General features: G+C 41.8%; 1 protein-coding gene and 1 long non-coding RNA gene across 4 annotated transcripts; one reads left to right on the top strand and one right to left on the bottom strand.

Moving 5' to 3' along the window:
- Positions 1–132: 132 nt before the first annotated feature.
- Positions 133–15,561, bottom strand: col6a2 (collagen, type VI, alpha 2). 2 transcript variants are annotated; one of them, XM_044367395.1, is made up of 32 exons: positions 15,371–15,561; positions 12,944–13,035; positions 12,683–12,783; positions 12,388–12,531; positions 10,559–10,921; positions 10,454–10,474; positions 9,378–9,443; positions 9,179–9,277; positions 9,044–9,070; positions 8,852–8,878; positions 8,695–8,739; positions 8,422–8,475; positions 8,269–8,331; positions 8,132–8,194; positions 7,937–7,990; positions 7,818–7,853; positions 7,674–7,736; positions 7,466–7,528; positions 7,288–7,350; positions 7,142–7,204; positions 6,988–7,038; positions 6,809–6,907; positions 6,637–6,699; positions 6,424–6,459; positions 6,281–6,326; positions 6,043–6,195; positions 5,838–5,932; positions 4,783–4,964; positions 4,497–4,675; positions 4,356–4,394; positions 1,782–2,125; positions 133–1,111 (listed from the first exon to the last, which is right to left on the bottom strand). In XM_044367395.1, the coding sequence occupies exons 2-32, from the start codon at positions 13,017–13,019 to the stop codon at positions 848–850; spliced, it is 3,042 nt and encodes a 1,013-aa protein (XP_044223330.1). In that variant the 5' UTR covers positions 13,020–13,035; positions 15,371–15,561; the 3' UTR covers positions 133–847. The 2 variants fall into 2 exon arrangements, with proteins under 2 accessions (XP_044223330.1, XP_044223331.1); XM_044367396.1 differs by lacking the exons at positions 133–1,111; positions 1,782–2,125 and adding an exon at positions 2,436–3,601.
- On the top strand, positions 14,665–17,893 carry LOC122993328. 2 transcript variants are annotated; one of them, XR_006406378.1, is made up of 3 exons: positions 14,665–15,077; positions 16,318–16,430; positions 16,664–17,893. It is a non-coding gene; the product is annotated as an uncharacterized LOC122993328 (long non-coding RNA). The 2 variants fall into 2 exon arrangements; XR_006406379.1 differs by lacking the exon at positions 14,665–15,077 and adding an exon at positions 15,690–15,938.
- Positions 17,894–20,085: the final 2,192 nt, after the last annotated feature.

The raw sequence follows: 20,085 nt of genomic DNA, 5'->3' as shown, positions 1-20,085 counted from the left end.
CAACCTTTTCAGTGTTCTATTTTTTACTAAAAATCATTGTGGACATCCACCTCCTTAATGCTGCTCTAGGTTACAGTGATTCAATAGCAAATACATATCACACATACTGTGCCACAAACACAAAAGACTTTATTGGGTTCACCACATTAGGGCTTTATTTGGACTTCATGTTTACAGATTTGGTTGTTTTATCTTTATTTGTGAATGTATGTGTGTGTTAACTACAGTGCCTGTAGGTGTCTGTGTGTGTGTGATCTTATGTGGTTGATCTTGGAGCATTTGTGCGTGACATGTGTCTATTTGTTTTTGTCCCCTGAACAATCTACTGTAATTACAGCATAACATGATGTAAAAAAGTTCTCAAAACCACTCAGATGGCTTTGTCCTTTTTTTCTACTTTAGCACCTTTAATATTAATACTGACTTTGTGAAGAAAGAAGAAACTCTTTTCATCAAACTGAAAATCAATACAAAATAAAAACAGAATAAAGACTACAATTTGTTTCGTACACATTCAATAATCATACACCTCTCCTCTGGGATACTTATGAGTGTCTTTGGTTTGGAGTGCTGACCATAGAGTTAGAATGAATAGAACAAACTAGTTACAGTTGATATTGCATGTCTCTGTGTGTGTGTGTGTGTCTGCTGTCCCTACGTTGATAGTTTTGGCTTTTGTAAATGAATGTTTACCCATAACAACACGATATGTAGCTGTCTCAGTGCCCTACATCCAGTAATGATAATGGTTTGATTGTTGCCTCTATGTATGTTTACGTGTACATTGAAGTAGCTTCCTTCATTCTATGTATTCTAATTCTATGGTGTAGAGCGTTACAGTTCCTCACTAGCATATCCAGCGGACAAAGCGCTCAAAGAATGCGGGATTGTTCAGCATGTTGTAGTCATCTCCTCTAAAGATGGCAGACGTGTCCCCTAGCGACACCTTCTGCAGCACCTCCTCATCGGTGTCAGTTCCCATGGAAATCACTGTGGGAATGCCCTCTGCTCGCCTCATGGCAGACACGCCCTCATCCAGCTGCTCCATGGATGTGATGCCATCAGTGATGAAAACAAAGGCCAGCTCAGCGTTGCGACGAGCCAAGCGTAACTGCAACAAACGCACATATAATGTTAAAGGAATTGTTTCACATTTTGGGAGCATTAGATGAGATGATTGACACCACACTTGTGTCTGTGCATTACACTGGAGCCAGAAGGTGATTAGCTTAGCTTAGCATAAAGACTGTAAGCAGGGGATGACTGTTAGCCAGGCTCTGTCCAAAGGTTAAAATAACTGCCTACCAGCAATTTTAAAGCTCACTAATTAACACGTTATATCTTGTTTGTTTAATCTGTCTGAAAAACGTGTAAAAGTGTAAAAACAATACATGGTGGTTTTAAGGGAGGTTATGTGCCATGCGGCTAGGAGCAGTGACTTCCTGGAGTCTTGTCGTCACCGTGAGGTTGCCTGGCAACCAGCAGAGAATCAAAGAAGAGATAGTCTATAAAAAACAGCAACTTGTCATGTTTATACTTTGTTTTATGTACGGATTAAACAAACTACAACTTATTTCCAGTCTTCATGCTAGCTGTGCTTACTGGCTGCTGGTTGTCACTTCATATTTATTGTACAGACATGAGAGTTTTATGCATCATCTCATCCTACACATGGCAAGAGAGCAAATTTTCAAAAATGTCAACCTATGCAGGTTGTCCAAAAGTAAATCTTGTATGTTATGTGTGTGTGTGTGTGTGTGTCTTTGTGTGTTTGTTTATACCTGTGAACCTGATTGAAAAACCAGATTGTTGACAGCATGGATGATAGCGCTGCCCAGAGCAGAGGAGGAGTCCATGTACTTCACTGCTGCCAGCGAATCAGAGATCACCGTCAGATTGTGTGTGAGAGGGAACTCCAACCTCTGTTCTGATGAGCTGCCGTATTGGAGCAAAGCCAAGCGAGCATTCCTGTCGTCTGACTGGTCATTGGCCAGAGTGAGGCGGCGAGCCAAGTTCTCTATGAACTCTTTGGCCCGACGGTGGTTGTCCAGTCCCATCCTCTCAGAACCATCCAATAGGAAGACCAGATCCACTGGCCGCTGAACACAGCTGGCCACAGCGGGCTCTAAAACACACATATAAAGTCTTAGATCAGACATGATATTCAGTGAGTTTCAGCTTGAATACAGATGCTCAGAGGTCAAAGCCAGCACATCATATACTGTAACAAGCTGTGCTTCCATACATGCCAGATGCAGTCCAGCTGTCTGATTTCATCTAAACCTTTGCGGATCAGTCATGGCCTCATCAGGAAAGCACTGTTTTAGTTTGCGCTACCATTTTATTTAGTTCTTCAGAGGACAACATAAAAACATTGAATATATTTCAGTTTTATACAAAAAACAGTTCACATCAGCAAGTTGCAGTCACAGAGCTAACATGATACCATTTTATTTGGTTAAAGCCGCTCTGTAGTCATTTTCCTCTGGTCATCCTATTTTACAAGCCAAGCCACATGCAAAAAAACATGCACCAATCAAGGCCATTACTGGCACTATAAAGCTCCCTTTTTTAAATTACATGACTATAACATAATAGTTCCTTCTTCTCAGTGTCAAGTCAATTAACCAAACATCCACATACACTATCTTCTAACTCATATACAGTATAATGTGACATATATAGAAAACTAGATATTTTCCACATGTAATGGCCTTTTCATCAACATGAGTCATTCACAGAGCACAGGAAAAAAAAGTAAAGGCCGTAACCATGGATATGTGCAAAACAGCAAAAAAAAAAAGAAGAAAAAAAGTCATCAGAGTGATTCAGCAAGCCCGTGATTCACAGTGGAAATGAGGCTTCATCAAAGAGCCACTGTACACAGGAGCAGCATGAATGGCTCTACAGATGAACCTGCATCCAACAAATGGATGACGTCTGCTTTCCGTGTGATTGGAAAATGTTCTCCACTAAGGTGGAAGAAATGATATGTATCATATTACAAAAAAAGATTTTTTGAGAGACAGCGCCGTGTATGTTATTTCAGAAATAATCAATGAGTAGAGAGAGCATCGTGAATCCTCGTTTTGACTTTTGGCCCATCACATACAGTAACTATACAAAAAATTTATGACAGGACCAGCTTCATATCATGCGATTCTTTTGCATCAGCCCAGGTATGTATTGCACCCTCAAAAAAAAAAAATGCCCACAGTATTGATAAAATCTATTCTATGTCCAGCAGTAAGCTCATTAGATATTGGCATCCATAAAAACTCTAATGGCGAGGTAGCATGGTTAGCATATTAGCATTAGCAAAGTCCTAGGGCTTTCTCTGGGTCCCCAATAATTTCTCCATAGACATGTTTGAAGGAGTCGATGAACAGCTGGGTCCACTGCTGCCTCTCCACTCCCTGGGCGAGTTTGGCTCTCTGGGCTGTGTACGCCATGGTTGCCACGCCAACCCCATACTGCTGCTCGCTGACGCTCAGGCTGTTCAGCAGGTTGGCCACACCCTCCAAAGAGGTAGGGACCAATGAGGGGTTGCCTTCCTCAGCCAGTGGCTCCCTGGGGCCATGCCCTGAGGTGATACCCCCTCCTGCAACAAGTGGGCGGAATAACATTGTGGGCGGGTTCCCACAAACACGACGCATCAACACAGCCAACTAAGATGCCGATGGTGCACCGAGTTGCGCTAAATGGCATGTTTGGTCTCAGGTATTCGTTTTACTGTCACATGAGTTAATCGCACCATAACATAGGAGGTGTTACTATACAACTGTGTTAAAAACAGACATAATTCAACTTCAGCTTGATCCACAACGCATCTAATCCTTGACATAGCTTGAAGGCGTCAGTATGCTTCAAACAAACTAGTTTGTACAAGGTGTCGTCAAAGGCAAAAGTGTTGTTAGAAGGAGGAGCAAGAAGTGATGAATCGTACAAACTGGGGACAATGTTGCATACTTTTGGACAGTCTTTGCTCTTGTTGTTGCATGTGGTTGTGCAAATGTCGAGTGAAGTATGAAAAAAGAAAAAAGAGAGCCTGAGTGAGAAGTTCAAATCCTACTTTCCCATCACCGCACACCTGGCAAGTTGCTGCGTGAAGTGGGGGTGTTAGATTGTGGGTTTCAGAAAGTTAAGAAAAATTGTGGAATGAACCTGCCAAAAAAAGATGTCGTGATAGGGGGTTTCAGACACAGTTTGATGATTTGACAAGCACTTTGTTTAAAGCATATTGACGCCTTAATAATGCTGGTTACTCAGGCCTAAATGCTGAAACTTAAAAAATTTGGAAGAGAACAAAAAGGGAGAGTTAAACTTTTATGATACAAAAGGTTTTGAACACTTACCTGTTTTACAAGGAAGGTCAGGGCACACAATAATGGGATCTGAAGCAAAGAAGGAGAATGTCAGAGACCAGGGGCAAAGACCAAAACAGGTATTCATTTGCTGCTATGTGAACATACTGTATATAATGTGTGTGAGCGTACCTGGGCAGAGCACGGTCTCAATCTTGTCGATGAACTCCTCGGCCACCAGGTCTGCAAAGCGCCTCATGCCCAACACCCTGCCGTCCTTCTGGCAGGCAATACTCTTCAGACTCTCATTCTCCTCAATCTGGTCAAACATGTCTCCAATACCGATGGCACTCACATCAACATTGGGAGCACTGCTCACATACATAAGTGCACATAAAACACAAATAAACAATAAGCTAAAACTTTTCTTTTACATAAATGCTCATTCTAAATATCTGAGCAGCCCCAGTGTCGGCACCTGCAGAGGTAGGTGAGCAGCGTGTCATCATCTCTGGGGTCGAAGCGTCCGTCAGTAATGACCACCACAGTGACGTTGGCTTTGGCTCTGCGGCTGTCCCTGATCAGATTGTCGTAGGCGAACTTCAGAGCAGATGGAGTCCATGTTCCTCCAGCAATCCACTCCAAGCGCTTCACTGCGTCCTGAATAATGCAGGAGATGGCATGTGATTGATGTGTATGCACTGTGGTACATGATGTGATGTGAGTACTGAACGTGGGAGCAGAGAAAGGCGATTCTATCATTTCAACACGGGTGTTCGTAGTTTATATAATTTAAGTCACACAGTGGCCATTTTGAACACTTGGGATGGTTGTGTGAAAAAAGACTGCAGTCCTGATAGGGGACACTGCAGAGGTAAAATTACCATATACTGTTTACCATACACTGTATAAATAAAACCTTTAACTCATAAATGATTTTTTTTTAAAGGGAATCTATTAAAGCATAAATTTTTGTATACTATGTCCAGCAAGATAGCATGATTAGTATATTAGCATTAGTGCAGTTGGGCTCCTTCAGGTTTCCCATTGGAGTGTTCAAAATGGCCATCACATATTGTGAGTGTGGTCAACATGGAGACGTCTTCTCAAAGTAATTATGCTAATTACAACGATGTAAGTTACTAAATTTAACTAATAGAGATTTGAACTACTGTAAAAAGTTAACTTAAGTCAGCTGGGCACTGTAGTTTTTAGCAAGCGTTACTCAAACAGGAGTAAATAGTGCATTTTTTTGAGACTATTTTCAGTGACGGATTAACACATTTTGTGCTTAGTGAGTATTAACAGCAGCAGGACAGAGTATGCGTCCAGTGCCAAAATAAGCTACAATGTAAATTTCATCTTAACAAAGAAGATATCGCCAAGTGCAACCATGTGAAATGTTTACCAGCACATCAGCCCTGATTGATTAAGAAACATCTGGACAAAAAAACATTTTGTGCTACACCCTAAAAATAAACTTCAAAGCAGTTTGCATATGTGTTCATGTCTGTGTGTGTGTGTGTGTGAGACCTTGAAAGCAGACAGTGAATCAATCTTGGGGTCGTTGAGCTGGATGGCCTGGAAGGTTCCACTGTGACTGTACTGAACAACTCCCACCCTTGTGCCTGGGAACACAACCAACACATGCTGATGTTGATAGCCATTTTGTGACTTTTTTTGACATTGCTCAGACTAAATCTGAAATCATGTAAGGTACACAAAAATGCTTGTGTACCTGTCTCTGACTGGGGGTCTTTGGCAAGGGATCCCAGTCTGTTGATGGTATTGATGACAAAGTTCTTCTCCAGCGTGAAGTTGGTCAGACCCACTGACTCTGAGCTGTCAATCACAAACACAATGTCCAGGGCTCCGCACCGTTTCTCACAGTCTACAGACAAAAACACAGACTGTGAGGATCTGACAGCCTATTGGAGCCTGTTTGGATCATGGATGGCAACACAACAGTAACTCACCACAGCAGCCACATGTTTCCCTGATGTAGTTCATGACATCACATTCCTGCAGGAAGAAACAAACAATACCATAGCTATACTTTCACATCCACTATATGTTTCAGTTGAAGTGATCAAACAACAGTTAGATGAAATGTTCTTACAGTGAGGCCGGGATCTCCCTCTGGGCCAGGATCTCCCTGTAGAGAAGAGACAACACAAAGTCACATCCCGCCTCCTTGTTTATGTCCCGACAGCTATGGTTAGCTTGTCCTACTTGGCTACAACTGGATTTTTAACAAGTCTGCTTCATCTGCACTATGTCAGTAACGAGGAAAGCTCCTGTATGTGGAATTATCGAGTTTTTGTATACTTACGTCACGCCCGATCTCTCCTCTCGGTCCTCTAAGTCCAGGTTCACCCTGAGACCCTGGGTCACCCTGTTGTAAGCGAAATGTTGTAAGAGAAATTAACGGTGTGAAACTTTAATATACAAACACCTTTTTTGCTTCAGCAACAGCGTGCATTTAACTACAAAGAGTTACTTACTGCCTCTCCTGGAGTTCCTGAATCTCCACCTTCACCCTTTTGACCACAGTCCCCCCTGCTGCCGCGAGGTCCACGATTGCCCTTCTCGCCTCTTTCACCCTACACAACAGCAGAGGAAGATTCTGTCAGCTGAGTGCCAGCTAGCAAATGTAAGGAGAATGAATGCATGTGTACATTACCGATGGTCCTCTTGGTCCAGGGTAGCTGAAGCCAGGTCTTCCAGGGTCTCCCTGAGCAGAGATGAAAGAAACAGTCAAGATACAGAACTGCAGCACCACACAAGCTAGAGATCTATAAACAGATGAAGGCAGAAGCTAACACACAGATACTCACCTTTGGTCCAAGCGGTCCAGGATTTCCTCTTGGCCCAGCATCACCAGGGTCACCTCTGGTACCCTACAATGCCAACAGTGTTAATTTAGCTAATTTTACAACGAGCTAATTAATGTTTAAGGCACTTTTTGAAATGTTTGACCTACATTTTTCCCAAGCTCTCCTGGTGCCCCTGGTGGTCCTCTGGGGCCTGGCATACCATTGTCTCCCTGTTCAGAGTAGAGAAAGTTGAAGACAGGTGCAGTGGATTAAAATGAATTAAAGAGTGTATGGTGTTCATCCACAGGAACATATACAAATTATAGTTAAAACAGCTCTCCTCACCTTTGTTCCTTTGTTTCCTGATTCACCTGGAAGTCCTCTCGCGCCCTCTGGCCCCATTTCACCCTGAAACATACAGTATAATCCAGTAATGAGCCCCCTAGCGGTGGAATAATGTGTTACAATGAAACATGCTTGGTAGGGGCCTAGGAAAAGAGTTCATAATACAGAAATTCATCACACTTGTCTGATTGAGTACATGAAGTCAGACCTTTTCTCCCTTAACTCCATCTGGCCCTTGACCACCCTTTGGTCCGTAGTCTCCTCTTCTCCCCTAGAACATAAAAACCATTAGAAAACCACAAAAACAGAGAAAGACAGAATATTGGGTTATGGGTGAATCTAATGTTCTTACTATCTCTCCTCTGGCTCCTGGACGTCCTGAGGTTCCCTAAGAAACACAACACATAGGTGAAGCACTTGATGCATGTGAGTGAGTGTGTGTTTATGTCTGCCTGTGATGATGAGTCTTACTGGGGTTCCTTTTTCTCCAGGGAGGCCAGGTGATCCAGGACTTCCACTCTCTCCCTGTGGAAGACGCACCAGAGGTTAGCCTTTTTACCTACACCTCCAACACCTCCAACCTACCACTGTGCGCAAACAAAGAGCAGCTATCCCTGAGTATCTGTTATTTGGATCAGCTGTACAATGCAAAATATTCTGGTTTACCTTTGGTCCAGGCTCTCCAGATGGGCCAGGGGGACCGGATTTTCCAGAGCGTCCTGGATCTCCCTACAGGCAAATAGAGAGTTTAACCACAGATTGGATAGATGATGGATTGTGGAAGCAGAGGCTAGACTGTATACCTTTTGTCCCTCAGATCCAGGGAGACCACGTTCACCAACGTCTCCAGGGTGACCATCGGGACCCTGGAAAGCATCAAAAACACATTTTAAAGAGGCCATAACACACTTAAATATGGATGTGTTCATTATGTTAATATGAGTTCAATGTCCTACTCTGTCGCCTGGGTCTCCTTTGCAGCCAGGAGCACCGATCCGTCCAATTTTACCCTGTGATGAAGAAGGCAAAGAAAAAAATGTAATCACGAAAGAAGAGTGTCCCATGACAGTGAAGTCCAGTAGGTAACAATACAACTAGAGCTTCACTTCAAAATCAGACATCTGCTACCTGAAATTTACGAAATAGAATCAGCTTAAGTAAGGATTAGCTGGTATTTTGTTCCCTAAACTGAACCTGGTCCTTGAATTTCTGTCTCATATGGTTCCTACCTTCTGTCCATCTGTCCCATTGCGTCCTGGGATACCAGACACACCCTGATGACAAAGAGAAGAGACAATTGGTTAAATGACCAATCACATTAAAAAATGAGCAATGATTGAGAGATTGGGTTTCATAATTCATCATCAAAAATAGAAAATGATTTACCTTTTTTCCTTGAGTTCCAATCTCTCCCTGTGGGTAGACAGAAGATTAATGGTCAATCCATGTATGATTAATCACTGCTTATCCATAACAGATTCACACCAGATTTTAATTAACCTAAAATAGTAAGTATTCAAAATCTCACCATCTCAACAGAGTTATTCATAGACAAACAAACGCAAATAGATACCTCACCTTCTCGCCTTTAAGACCCGGTTCTCCCTACAAAGAAGGAAAAAGGGAAATTGTTCATTATAATAATGCCACAAACAAAATGAATATTTGTTGCACTGCAAAGAATGATGGGTAGGTGGTAGTGTGGCGTCTTACTTTGACACCAGGCTGACCGATGGGACCCTCAATACCAGGGTCTCCTGGGCGACCTCTTTCTCCTTTCAGGCCTGGATCGCCATTGTCTCCTTTAGCTCCCTGCAGTCAACGAGTTAAAAGGACAAAACATGTGTGAGGAGGAAAGTGACTATAGTGTAAAAATTCAAAGTGTGTGTGTGTGTGTGTGTGTGAAGCTCACTTTTTGTCCTCTGTGACCTTTTGGACCGGGAGGCCCTTGTGTTTCCAGACAGGACACACTGTAACACTGTTATAAAAGAAGTGAGAAGAAAGTTAATCTCGAAATTATATATAGGAGTGGGAAATCTAAAAGGAAATGATACAATATATATATAAAAGAGAAGTGGGGGAAAGAGGCTAACATAGTGTTATCAGTGGACGAATGGGAAGAGATTAATGAGCAACAGTGGAAAATAATTTGCTCCTTATCTTGGAGAGAATACGGATGGAAAAATATCAGAAGATTTTTTATAATACCGACACAGAAAAAAAATCAAGATACAAGGTGTTGGCGATTATGCAGAGCAAATAAAGCCGATCACTTGCATCTCTTCTGGGATTGCCCCTCTTTTAGCCTTTATTGGCAGGAGCTAAAGAAATGTATGAAGAAAAGACTGAGGGTAGAATTTCCACTTACAGTTGAGGTATTATACTTGGAGAAAACGAAGATAGGACTTACAAGATTTGGAGACAAACATATGTTCAGGATCATTTTAATTGCAAGTAAAAAAACTATAACTAGAAAATGGTTGAAGACAGGGGTACCTGAGACTGTCCTTAATTATGTATAACTTTACGGCTCAATAAAATTTAAATGGGTGAGTTAAAAAAAAATTCACCCTCCATATAGTTGTCACGAAAGGGGAAATTAGCTATAACCGTTTATGTACCAGGCTGTAAAGATGTTTATTTCTGCTGTAAAGTTGGGCATTTTAACATGAGAGTCTATGGGGATTGACTCGCTTTTGGAGCCAGCCTCAAGTGGCCATTCGAGGAACTGCAGTTTTTTGCACCTCCACATTGGCTTCATTTTTCAGCCCTAGAGTTTGCCGCTTGGTACCTAAATTTTTGGATATTTTTCATGTTTAAAAAAAAGAAAAATGTATGAGAGACGACATAATGTTTGGTGGATATGTGAATATCTATCTCAATAAAAAGAGAATTTAAAAAAAGAAATGAAAAGAAAAGTCAGTGATGACAGTCTGAAAAATCGGTTTTCAAGAAACCTCTGATCATAATGTCTGTCTTCCATTTTACCTCCGTATATGCCAGATGTTCCTGTGAAAACAAAATAAACAAGGTGTAAGGAGAAGAGTCAGTAACATGTTTCTATGTGTCTCTGTATATGTTTTTGTGTGTTACCATGGTCTTGATGATACGGTTAATTGTTTCGAGATGTATGTCGGCTCTGCCCTGGCTCAGATCCACAGCCATGAATTCCCTCCTGTAGACTGACGCTGGAGAGTTGGCGATCTCCTTCAGCCCCGTCTCATCAACGTTCTTGGATGCTGCCACAACAAAAATGCGGATGCCCTCGTCGCGTGCCTTTTCTGCTGCCACTTTGATACCCCCGCATGGGTTTCCAGTGACGTGGCCATCGGTGATGACCACTGCAAATCGGAGGGTCTTGGGGTCTGAAGGCGAGCGCAGCATTTCATGGGTCATGTTGGTGATGGCGCAGTCGATGTAGGTGCCCTTACCCAGGTAATTGATATTTCTGAGACCCTGGAAACAGTGACAAGTGTGACTTGTTGTTCAAGCCTAGATTACCAACTGGGCAAAGCACGTAATCACTCAGACCCTTAGTGGCACTTGTGTCTGTAGCGTAAATATGAAGCACCACAAGAAGCTGATTAGCTTAGCTTAGCAAAAAGACACCTCTAAACCTCACTAATGATCTCATATCTCATTTGTTTAATCTTTGCAAAGTGTAAAAACGTCAATTTGCCGTTTTAGAGGGGGATACTGTTCATACTGCACTATTTCTTGAGCAGTTACCAGGCAACCAGAAGAGACTCCAGGAAGTTACAGGTAACTGCTATACATAGGGCACATAACCCCTGTAATCTGCAAATTGTTTTTTTATCCTTTGTTGTTTTTTTAACAGATTAAACAAACAAAAAAAAGTTAATCAGTGAGCTTTAGAGGTGCTTGTAGTCATATTTTGTTACTTTTGGACAGAGCCAGGCTGGCATTTTCCCTCTGTTTCTGGTCTTTATGCTAAGCTAATCATCTGTTCGCCGTAGCTTCATGTTTAACAGACAGCTATAAGAGTGGTATCTGCCTTCTCATGTTACTATACCAAAGAGCCAAAAAGTATATTTCCAAAAATGTTGAACTATGTACTGAACTATGTGAACTATGTATAAGATTTTATTAACATTGACATGAGCAACATATTTTTCTCTGTGTGGTTTATTTTCTGTCTATGAGTTTTTGGGGATATTTTACTTTTATTGACAGTGAAAAGCGAAAGACAAAATTGTGGAAGACAACTGCAATAAAAGTCCCTATATAGAATCAAATCAGGAATTTTGCAGTTATACAGTACATGTTTTAAACCACTCAGCCACAAGGACTTTCCCATACATCATGTCCATCATGCAGTTACCAGCAGTTTTTTCTCTGCAGTACACAGTTACAAAAACCTTCTTCACCTTCTTTCACTTTAGTATTTCAGTTGATAGCATGCTTACATGGTGCATATTTTAATACAACCAATAAATTAAGAACTATGGGGTGGGAGCATTGGGGGTTTGTGTGGGCCAACAGCTGATTTTTGCCCTAGGTCCCCCAGAGCAGATTTATCTGGCCCTGGTTGTCATAAGCGTTCATAAGTGTGTGCTAAGCTAAAAAACACCCATGTTATCAGTAATTAGTGGGGCAGCAAAGGGGGAAAGGGTGACAATGCTTTCAACAAATTTGTCCTTTCCTTTCCATGGGAAACTCTTGATGGGTGAGGTCACTGGTAGGAAATCTCCATCCACCATTCAAGATATGGCACATTTGATTTCTGAGCATTACAGTTCAAACAAGGCATTAGCATTCACTTATTAGCATTTACACCTAATTTTGAGGATAAAGGTCAAAGTTATCAAACACTTGAAAGAAATTTGTACAAACTATATTAACCTTTCATTTGAAGGTATCTGTGACATACATGTATTTGTGTGTGTGTGTGTGAGACTTACATTGATGAAATCAGTCTTTGATCCGATGGTGCTGAAAACTTCACTTCTCTGGGAGAAGTGCAGTCCACCGATCTTCCACTTGATCTGTATAGCACCTCTGTAGTCAGCATCTTCTAAACGATCTGCAAACTGCTCAGTGAAGGTCTACAACAACAACAACAACAACACACAACACATTACACAACGTGACTGCTACAGCCGACTTGGTCAGCTGTCATTCGGAAAGGATGACATGACAGAATGGTGCTATTTTGTGTTGAGGTTTAAATGATAAAGTTGCAGATAAACAAGTAACCTTGATGCTCTTCACCAACGCTCCAGCAGGTGGCTCCTGCAGGGCAATGGTCTCAGATGTGTCTATGGTGAAGTACACGTCTATGGCGCATTCATTCTTCTCTGGAGGGAACACAAAGATCCACATATAAAACTTCCATGGAAAATTGCATTGCATTCATGTAGGCAAGAGGAAATGTTCCATGTTGTATGTCAACTGAAGCTGTGTTAAGATTTAAAACATGACATGTGGCTGTTCAGGGTTCAGTGTCAGGGCACTCACTGCCACACTCTGTTGTCTGTCCATGAGTCAGGGCTCCAAAAAGAAGACAGAGCACGATGACCTCTAACCCCAGCATCTTCCTCTTCTCCTGTCTGATACATAAAGACACAAGACACACACCTTAGCCAACTCTCTTTGATTGCGTCTTTCTCTCTTAAAACCATTAAAGTGAAGATGGTGAACTCATAGAAAATGTAAAAGATGAAAAAGGAAAGACACAAAGTCAAGGAAATGGAAAGACATATTATTTTAAATAACAAGCATTGTAATAGCCTGTCTAGTGTAGCCTAATGTAAAGATTTTCCTTATCATTCTGCATACTACATGATTTTTTCATGTAGTGTTGACTTGCCAACATGATTCCCAAAGTAATTCAACTCGCTTCTCCATTTAGATTCTGCACCTGGTATTAATATGAACAACACCGAGTGTTGCCAGTGAGACAAAATGTCGGCTTCAGAGTTATGTAATGGGTTTGAAAGCATCACATGAGCTGAACATGGCTCTTCTTTTTTGGTTTAAATGATGGAAATGAGAACAGCAGGAGCTACAAGTGAATGATCTCAACATAGGCTACATTTGCACCATCATGGACTAATAATGTAGCAAATAATGTAGTCTCAACATGAGTGAGACTACACTGATCATGATTCACTGGGTCTATACAGACCTGAGGATTTAGTTGACTATGTTACACAGTTTGACCAAATGGAACTTGTGAGTCCAAAACTAACATGAAATGTATTAAAGGAACTAATTATCTTATGTAAACAGAGCGCCTCATCCTTTCAAATCATGGAGAAGTCATACAAACTTTACTTCTGGCGATGACATTAAAATGAGCAAACTCTTGTTGCATTTGGGCAGCAGAGAGCAGGCAGCTGATTGAATACAGTAAGCATCACGGTTATGGTTTTAAACCACAAGATATCACAATGCCTTAGTTTGCTGCCCTCCATTGGCTTTTCCTTCCTCACAAAATGCTGTCATTGGCAGAATTAACCCATGTGTAAAGCCTCTATTATAACTGTTTATTACAAATTTACGTATGATTATGTGTAATATAAATTTTGATAAGACACACAAATTTGTAATTAACCAAGTTACCACAGGCAAAACTACCCACTTTGCCTGCCATTGATAATTCAGCCCTACTGGCTGACAGTAAAGGGAGGACCTTCTGAGAGCAGCTGACTGCTCTCACATGCAGTGAACAAAGTCTACAGTTGGTTTAGTGTCTATCCATCACTCTACATCACCTCCAGAGATTTCAAATCAGCACAAGTCCTGCACTTGACCATGTGCCAACCAATGCCCCTGCAGTATACTGCATTAGAAAAATCTTCCAAGGAAAGTAAAATTTTCTATCATTAAATGCCTTTTTACTAGTCGAGTAATTTGTCTTAAAATTCTGAGATTTAAAAAAAGTTCATAAAACGTGAAAACTCAGTAGAATTACAATATTCCTGTTGAAAGCTTTTTAAAATCCTATTACTCAGATAAACAATACCATCAGAATTGCCATTTGTAGGCCGTCTCATTTCTCACAAGCCTTCTATGGATCATGGATGAATCTTCCACGGACCATGACTGCCATGGTCCTGCTTGACGCCCACGCCTACTATCATTATTATTAGACATATTTCTATTATTATTATTATTGTTGTTGTTGTTTTTGTTTTTGTTGTTGTTGTTATTGGTGTTGCTGTGGTTCTCTCTGTGTGTGTCTCTCCCCTCCTTCTTTCTCTCTTAACCCAAGCTGTCAAGACAGACGGCCGCCCACCTAGAGCCTGATTCTGTTTGAGGTTTCTTCCCATTGAAGGGGAGTTTTTCCTTGCTGCTGTGGCCAAGTGCTTGCTAATGGGAGAATAATGGGTCTCTGTAAATTAAGGAGTTCGGTCCAGAACTGCTCTATGTGAAAAGTGCCCCAAGTAACTTCTGTTGAGATTTGGTGCTATATAAATAAATTGAATCCAATCATTTCCAATGTTCCCACCAACCGACAGACCGTCAGCCACGCGCTTTGCTGTGGCTCCCTCTAGCGGAGTCACTCCTGCAGATGTTACCACTCCTCTCCCACTGTCCAGGCCAGGAGAGTAAGTGGGAGTCCTCATAGCTTTTCATCAATGCACGGGTAATTATCATGCAAACAAATATGCAGAGATAACAACACTACCGATAGAGCCCGTGCTATCCTTCAGATTTTTTCCAAAACACGTAGTTTGTGGATTTCAAAGAAGTTGCGTATCCAAAATTTGTTCGTGTAGTAGACAAATTTGGTTTTGACTGACAAATCACCATAATTCCCTTTCATTAGAGTTTAAGGTTTAAGATACGTAAAGACACAGAGCAAGACGGACAGAAATACACAGAGACAAACTGGGAAAGGGAGAGAGGCACATTGTTGTGTGAAAAAGTGCTGCTTACCCGAACTCTTTCCAACTTCAAAACTTTGTGAGCAGCTGATCCTCAGTTGATTATTTCCTCATCTCAGCAGGAGGGAAAGCCGAGAAAGAAAAGAGGGACAAGGGATGAGAAAATGGGAAATAAAGCCCTGGATGCGCGTTTACTTCCCGCAGAAGAGCCGTCCGTTCGCTCTCCTGTCCCGGTCCAGCCCCAGCGACAATCTCTGATCCCTCCTCCTGTACGCGCACGGCGCACCCCAGTGCCCGCTGGTGACCACTTGGAGGCGCCGTGGCTCCGCAGGAACCCGTGTGTGCGCGCGCGCGTGTACCCGTGGCCTATTGTACCAGTGTTAACTGCAATGCGCCAGTGAAATACCAAAGTGCAGTTGGAGTTTTGAAGAGATTCCCCTTTCAAAGACGCATTAAACTCCACAAACTGATTGTAATGTCCGTTTAGCATCAAGAGATATGAAAACATTATGGATGTGGCCCTCAGCATAACATATGGTCCAACCCTGGGGACCCGCTGAGCTTTCATGTCCCTGAAATAGAGCATTTGGGAGGTTTTCACAGCTAATCTCATACATGTGGTGAGTCAGAATGAAATAAAACAGGATAAAGAGCAGACTTAACCCCCCATACTCATAAACACACACATACACCCCTCTGTTGTATCTGGTGGTCTGGTTGCAATTAGGCCAAGTGAGAGGAGTTTACATTCGGTATAAACATTAGGTGTGTGTGTGTGGGTGCACACTCATTTACCCATTTGTGTGTGTTCAAGTGTTTTTGGACATGGTGGGAGGTCTCCCCTTTTAGAGGATTTACCGTGTCAGTAAACATCATACTGTACATGTAAAGCTTGTGTCATTTCATGTCATTGTTGATGATTGCATGTTGGTTGCAGCAGCTGCAGCAACACTGGCTGCGCCATTTCAATTTGCATGAATTTTCTGATGTGTCCTGCAGAGCTGCCAGTAATGTGTTATCCAGCTCAGAACACAGGAGGCCATGTCAGGAACAGGTTTTTCCACATCCGTTACAAATACGCAATCAGTTTGGAGATGAAGAGGTCATGGAAGGTGATTAATCCTGATATTTTTCATAATATTAATGGAAGGCACTAATCAAACCATATCTTATGTTTAAGAATATCACATCAAATGAGCTTTCAGATGGAGGTTTCCAACTAAACTTGGGAACCAGAATCTATCATTTTTCACCTCATCAATCTTTTGCTGTTATACAAATGTATTTGTACAAGCAAGTCTTGCACAATTGTTTTGATCCCTCACACTTAAAACTTTATCTGAAGGTGAAGTGGGGTTGCGATCAGTCTGGAGGTGGTTGGAGGTGAGACAACAGTCAGCATTTTGTCAAGGCAACCAAAGAGGGGAGCGGATGAGAGAGAAAAGAAGAGGAGGAGGAGAAGTCCAGCTGCTGACCAGAGTTATTACTGTGTGAAGCTCGACTCCCTGTCTTGGCCACAGAAGGCTTTTTCCTTAAAAAGAGAAGAGAGGAGTGGAGCGATGTGTGTGTGAGTGCATGTGATGGAGGGATGTGGAGGTGCGGGGGATGGAGGCGAGTGGGGGGTTCTGGTCTCTCGAAAGTGTGACTCATAGAATCGGAATGACCTCCCTCCCAAATAAGAGTAAACCAGCCTCTGCTCTCTCTCTCTCTCTCACACACACACACAAGTCAATTCTTTTTTCTTTATTTCTTTCACATGGACCAAAAGAGCGACTCAGTCTGGGGGGATTTCTGCATAATCAGTTCCAGAATCATAAACAGCTCAACTCTGCCAACATCGCTGCAACTTTTTACTCACTGTTCTGCAGAAAACACATAAAGAACAGCTCAATTCACTTATACATATGCAAACATGCACCAACAAGGCTACAGAGCAAACATAAAATCAGATCAAGCACATGCATGCAAATGGAAATGAAAATGCACAGATCTGCACACAGTCTAACAACATGTTCATGTTATCTGCAGCATACACAAATACACAAAGGTTACAGAGAGGTTGAAGGGAGCTGTCCTAGTCTCTGTTACTGTGTATGGATGGGAGTGATATAGTTCTTCCAGATGTTTTCCAGTGCAACTTCTTTAGCTGAGAAGCTATATTTAAGAACAAATAAACAGGATATTACATTCAACTTATGATAAGACATTTACTCCTCTGTTCCCTTCTTTTCTTTTTGCTTCTTTTTGGAATCTTTTTCCCTGCTTTTCTCCAGATGTGCTTGCTGTTCAGACAAGGCAGCTGGGAGCCATTACCCCAGTGCATCATGAACACAAACACACGGTCGTGCGCACACATCACGCGCACATATGGTGGAGTCCAGGTGGGAAACTTATGTCACCACCAGTGAATTTCAGTGGAAAAAGGTTGTGCTGAGGTCTGACAGTAAAATGATAGCGAAAAGGTCCAATCCAAAGGCAGGAGGGAGAAGGAAATTGATTCTCAGAAAAACTACAGATGAGCCAAGACAAATTTCTATGGAACAGTCCCCCACACACAAACACACACATACACACACACACACACACACACACACACACACACACAAATCACATGGATATACATGCACACATACTGTACATGATGCACAGAAATATGCATTACAATACAAGTGAGCACACCCATACACATGTACACACACACACACTCACACACACGCACACACACACACATGCAGGGACTCTGTGGAACGCTCTGATAAGTGCAGTTTTGGCTCAGGATCTTCAAAACCTGCTTCGACACAGGAAGAGATGCATAAAACAGTGCAGATGCATACAGTGAATTTACATGCACACACACACACACACAAGAATGCACACAGCGAAAATCAAAACAGTGGCTCAAAATCAGGACCACAGGAAAAAAAGCCGGAATGTAACTCAAACTGAGACAGTTCCACTGAAATTCTGCAGCAGTCTGACTGTTAAGTTTTAATATAAAACATGTGTTGAGCCACAAAGGGGAAGAGAATTTAACAGTTGAGTGTCAATGTAGGCTACTGTAAATTTTCTGCACCTCCACCATTTCAATAGAAAGATTTCTTTGGTGATACACCCCTGACCCCTGAAAGAGGAATTCTTTTCTTTCTTGAACTCCTTCGATGGGAGGTCAAAGATCAAGCCCTGCTGCAGCACAGCAGCCTTGGAGATGGTAGAGATTTGGTGTTTTGCTCAAGGGCACCTTGGCAGGCACATACTTGCAGACACATTAGCTTAGACATCTGTTTAGGGGACAGTCTGTCCACTACACTGTGTCACTCTGCTGTACCCAAAGATGACACAGAATCAGTGTGTAGTTAAAGAAGTATTCTGTTTCTTTTTTCAGTTTCCCCCTTACTGAGGTAAATACTTACATCACCATGGCATGATACTCACAATGACAGTTCTAACATGCTGATGTTGACAATGGTCCCCATCTTTCATCATTTCACTCCGGACCAAAGTGATGGACCATTCGGCCAACTGACATTGCCATCCCTTGAGCCACAATGCAAGCATGGCCAAAAACTGTGCACACAACTAATACAGCAGGTCAAAATCCAGCGTAAAAATCTAGTGGATGTTTACAACAGACAGACTGAACTAGCAGTTTTAAGATTTGCATCCATTTTCTCTTTTTTCCCCTTTGTAGCAATGTCACTGCATCCCAGCTCTAAGCACTGTTGGTGAATAAAATGTTACCATAGCTCATAACTGAGACTGAGGTTGTAAAAACACATTTGAAGTGATTAAACAAAGAGAGACCACGAATGGTGTCATGTGCTTTATACGTCCGATTATATGTAAAAAGACTAGTCTACAGCTGTGTAGACAGTCACTATAGTGTTTTAAGCTAAATGCTAACATTGGCATGCTAACATACTCACAATGACAATGTTAACATGCTGATGTTCATCGTCTTAGTTTAACATGTTATCATGCTAACGTTTGCTAATTAGGACTAAACACAAAGTATAGCTAAGCATGATGGGAATATCATTAGTTTTGTAGGTATTTAGTCATAAACCAAAGTATTGGACAAATAAAACTTTGGCCTGATGGTGGCGTTAGATGAAAAATTAGAGGATCACCAATTCAGCCTGAGGATGACATGAATGTCTGTGCCAATTTCATGGAAATCCATCCAACAGTTACAAAAATATCACCTTGGTGGTGCAAGAGGAAAAGTCACCAAAGTGATCATGATTTGTTTTCTGGAGACCATGAATGTCTGTACAAACTTTCATAGCAATTTATCAGTTGTTGAGATATTTCAGTCTGGACGAAGTGATGGGCTGGCTGACCAACATTGCCATCCATTGAACCACACCGCTACACACATAGCTAAAAAGTACTTGGCAGAACTGGATCCACCTGCAAAATCTGGTGCACATCTCCAATAGACAGAGGGTTGGTATAGTTTTTAAGGTTTGCCTTCATTTCTCTTTCAAATAAATTTGGTAAACCTGTCTGATTTTACAACCAACATCAGTTGCCCTGTTGGACTTGCAGCATATGTCACAGCATCACAGTTCTCAGTAACAAAGTTAGAGAATAAAATGTTATTATTGTTCAAAAAAGGGGAAAATCCTTTAAAGGAATGTTTGATATTTTGAAATACAGTTTTTGTCAAGAGCTAGAGCTGGGAGTAGATTAGATTAGTTTAGCATAAAGAATGGAAGCAGAGGGAAAAACCTAGCCAGGCTCACTCCAAAGTTCAACAATACTACA

The sequence above is a fragment of the Thunnus albacares genome, chromosome 12 (genome assembly GCF_914725855.1).
Source record: "Thunnus albacares chromosome 12, fThuAlb1.1, whole genome shotgun sequence".
Taxonomy (NCBI): domain Eukaryota; kingdom Metazoa; phylum Chordata; class Actinopteri; order Scombriformes; family Scombridae; genus Thunnus; species Thunnus albacares.
Note: the sequence above shows the minus strand (reverse complement) of the source record. Positions and strands in the feature narration are given on the sequence as shown.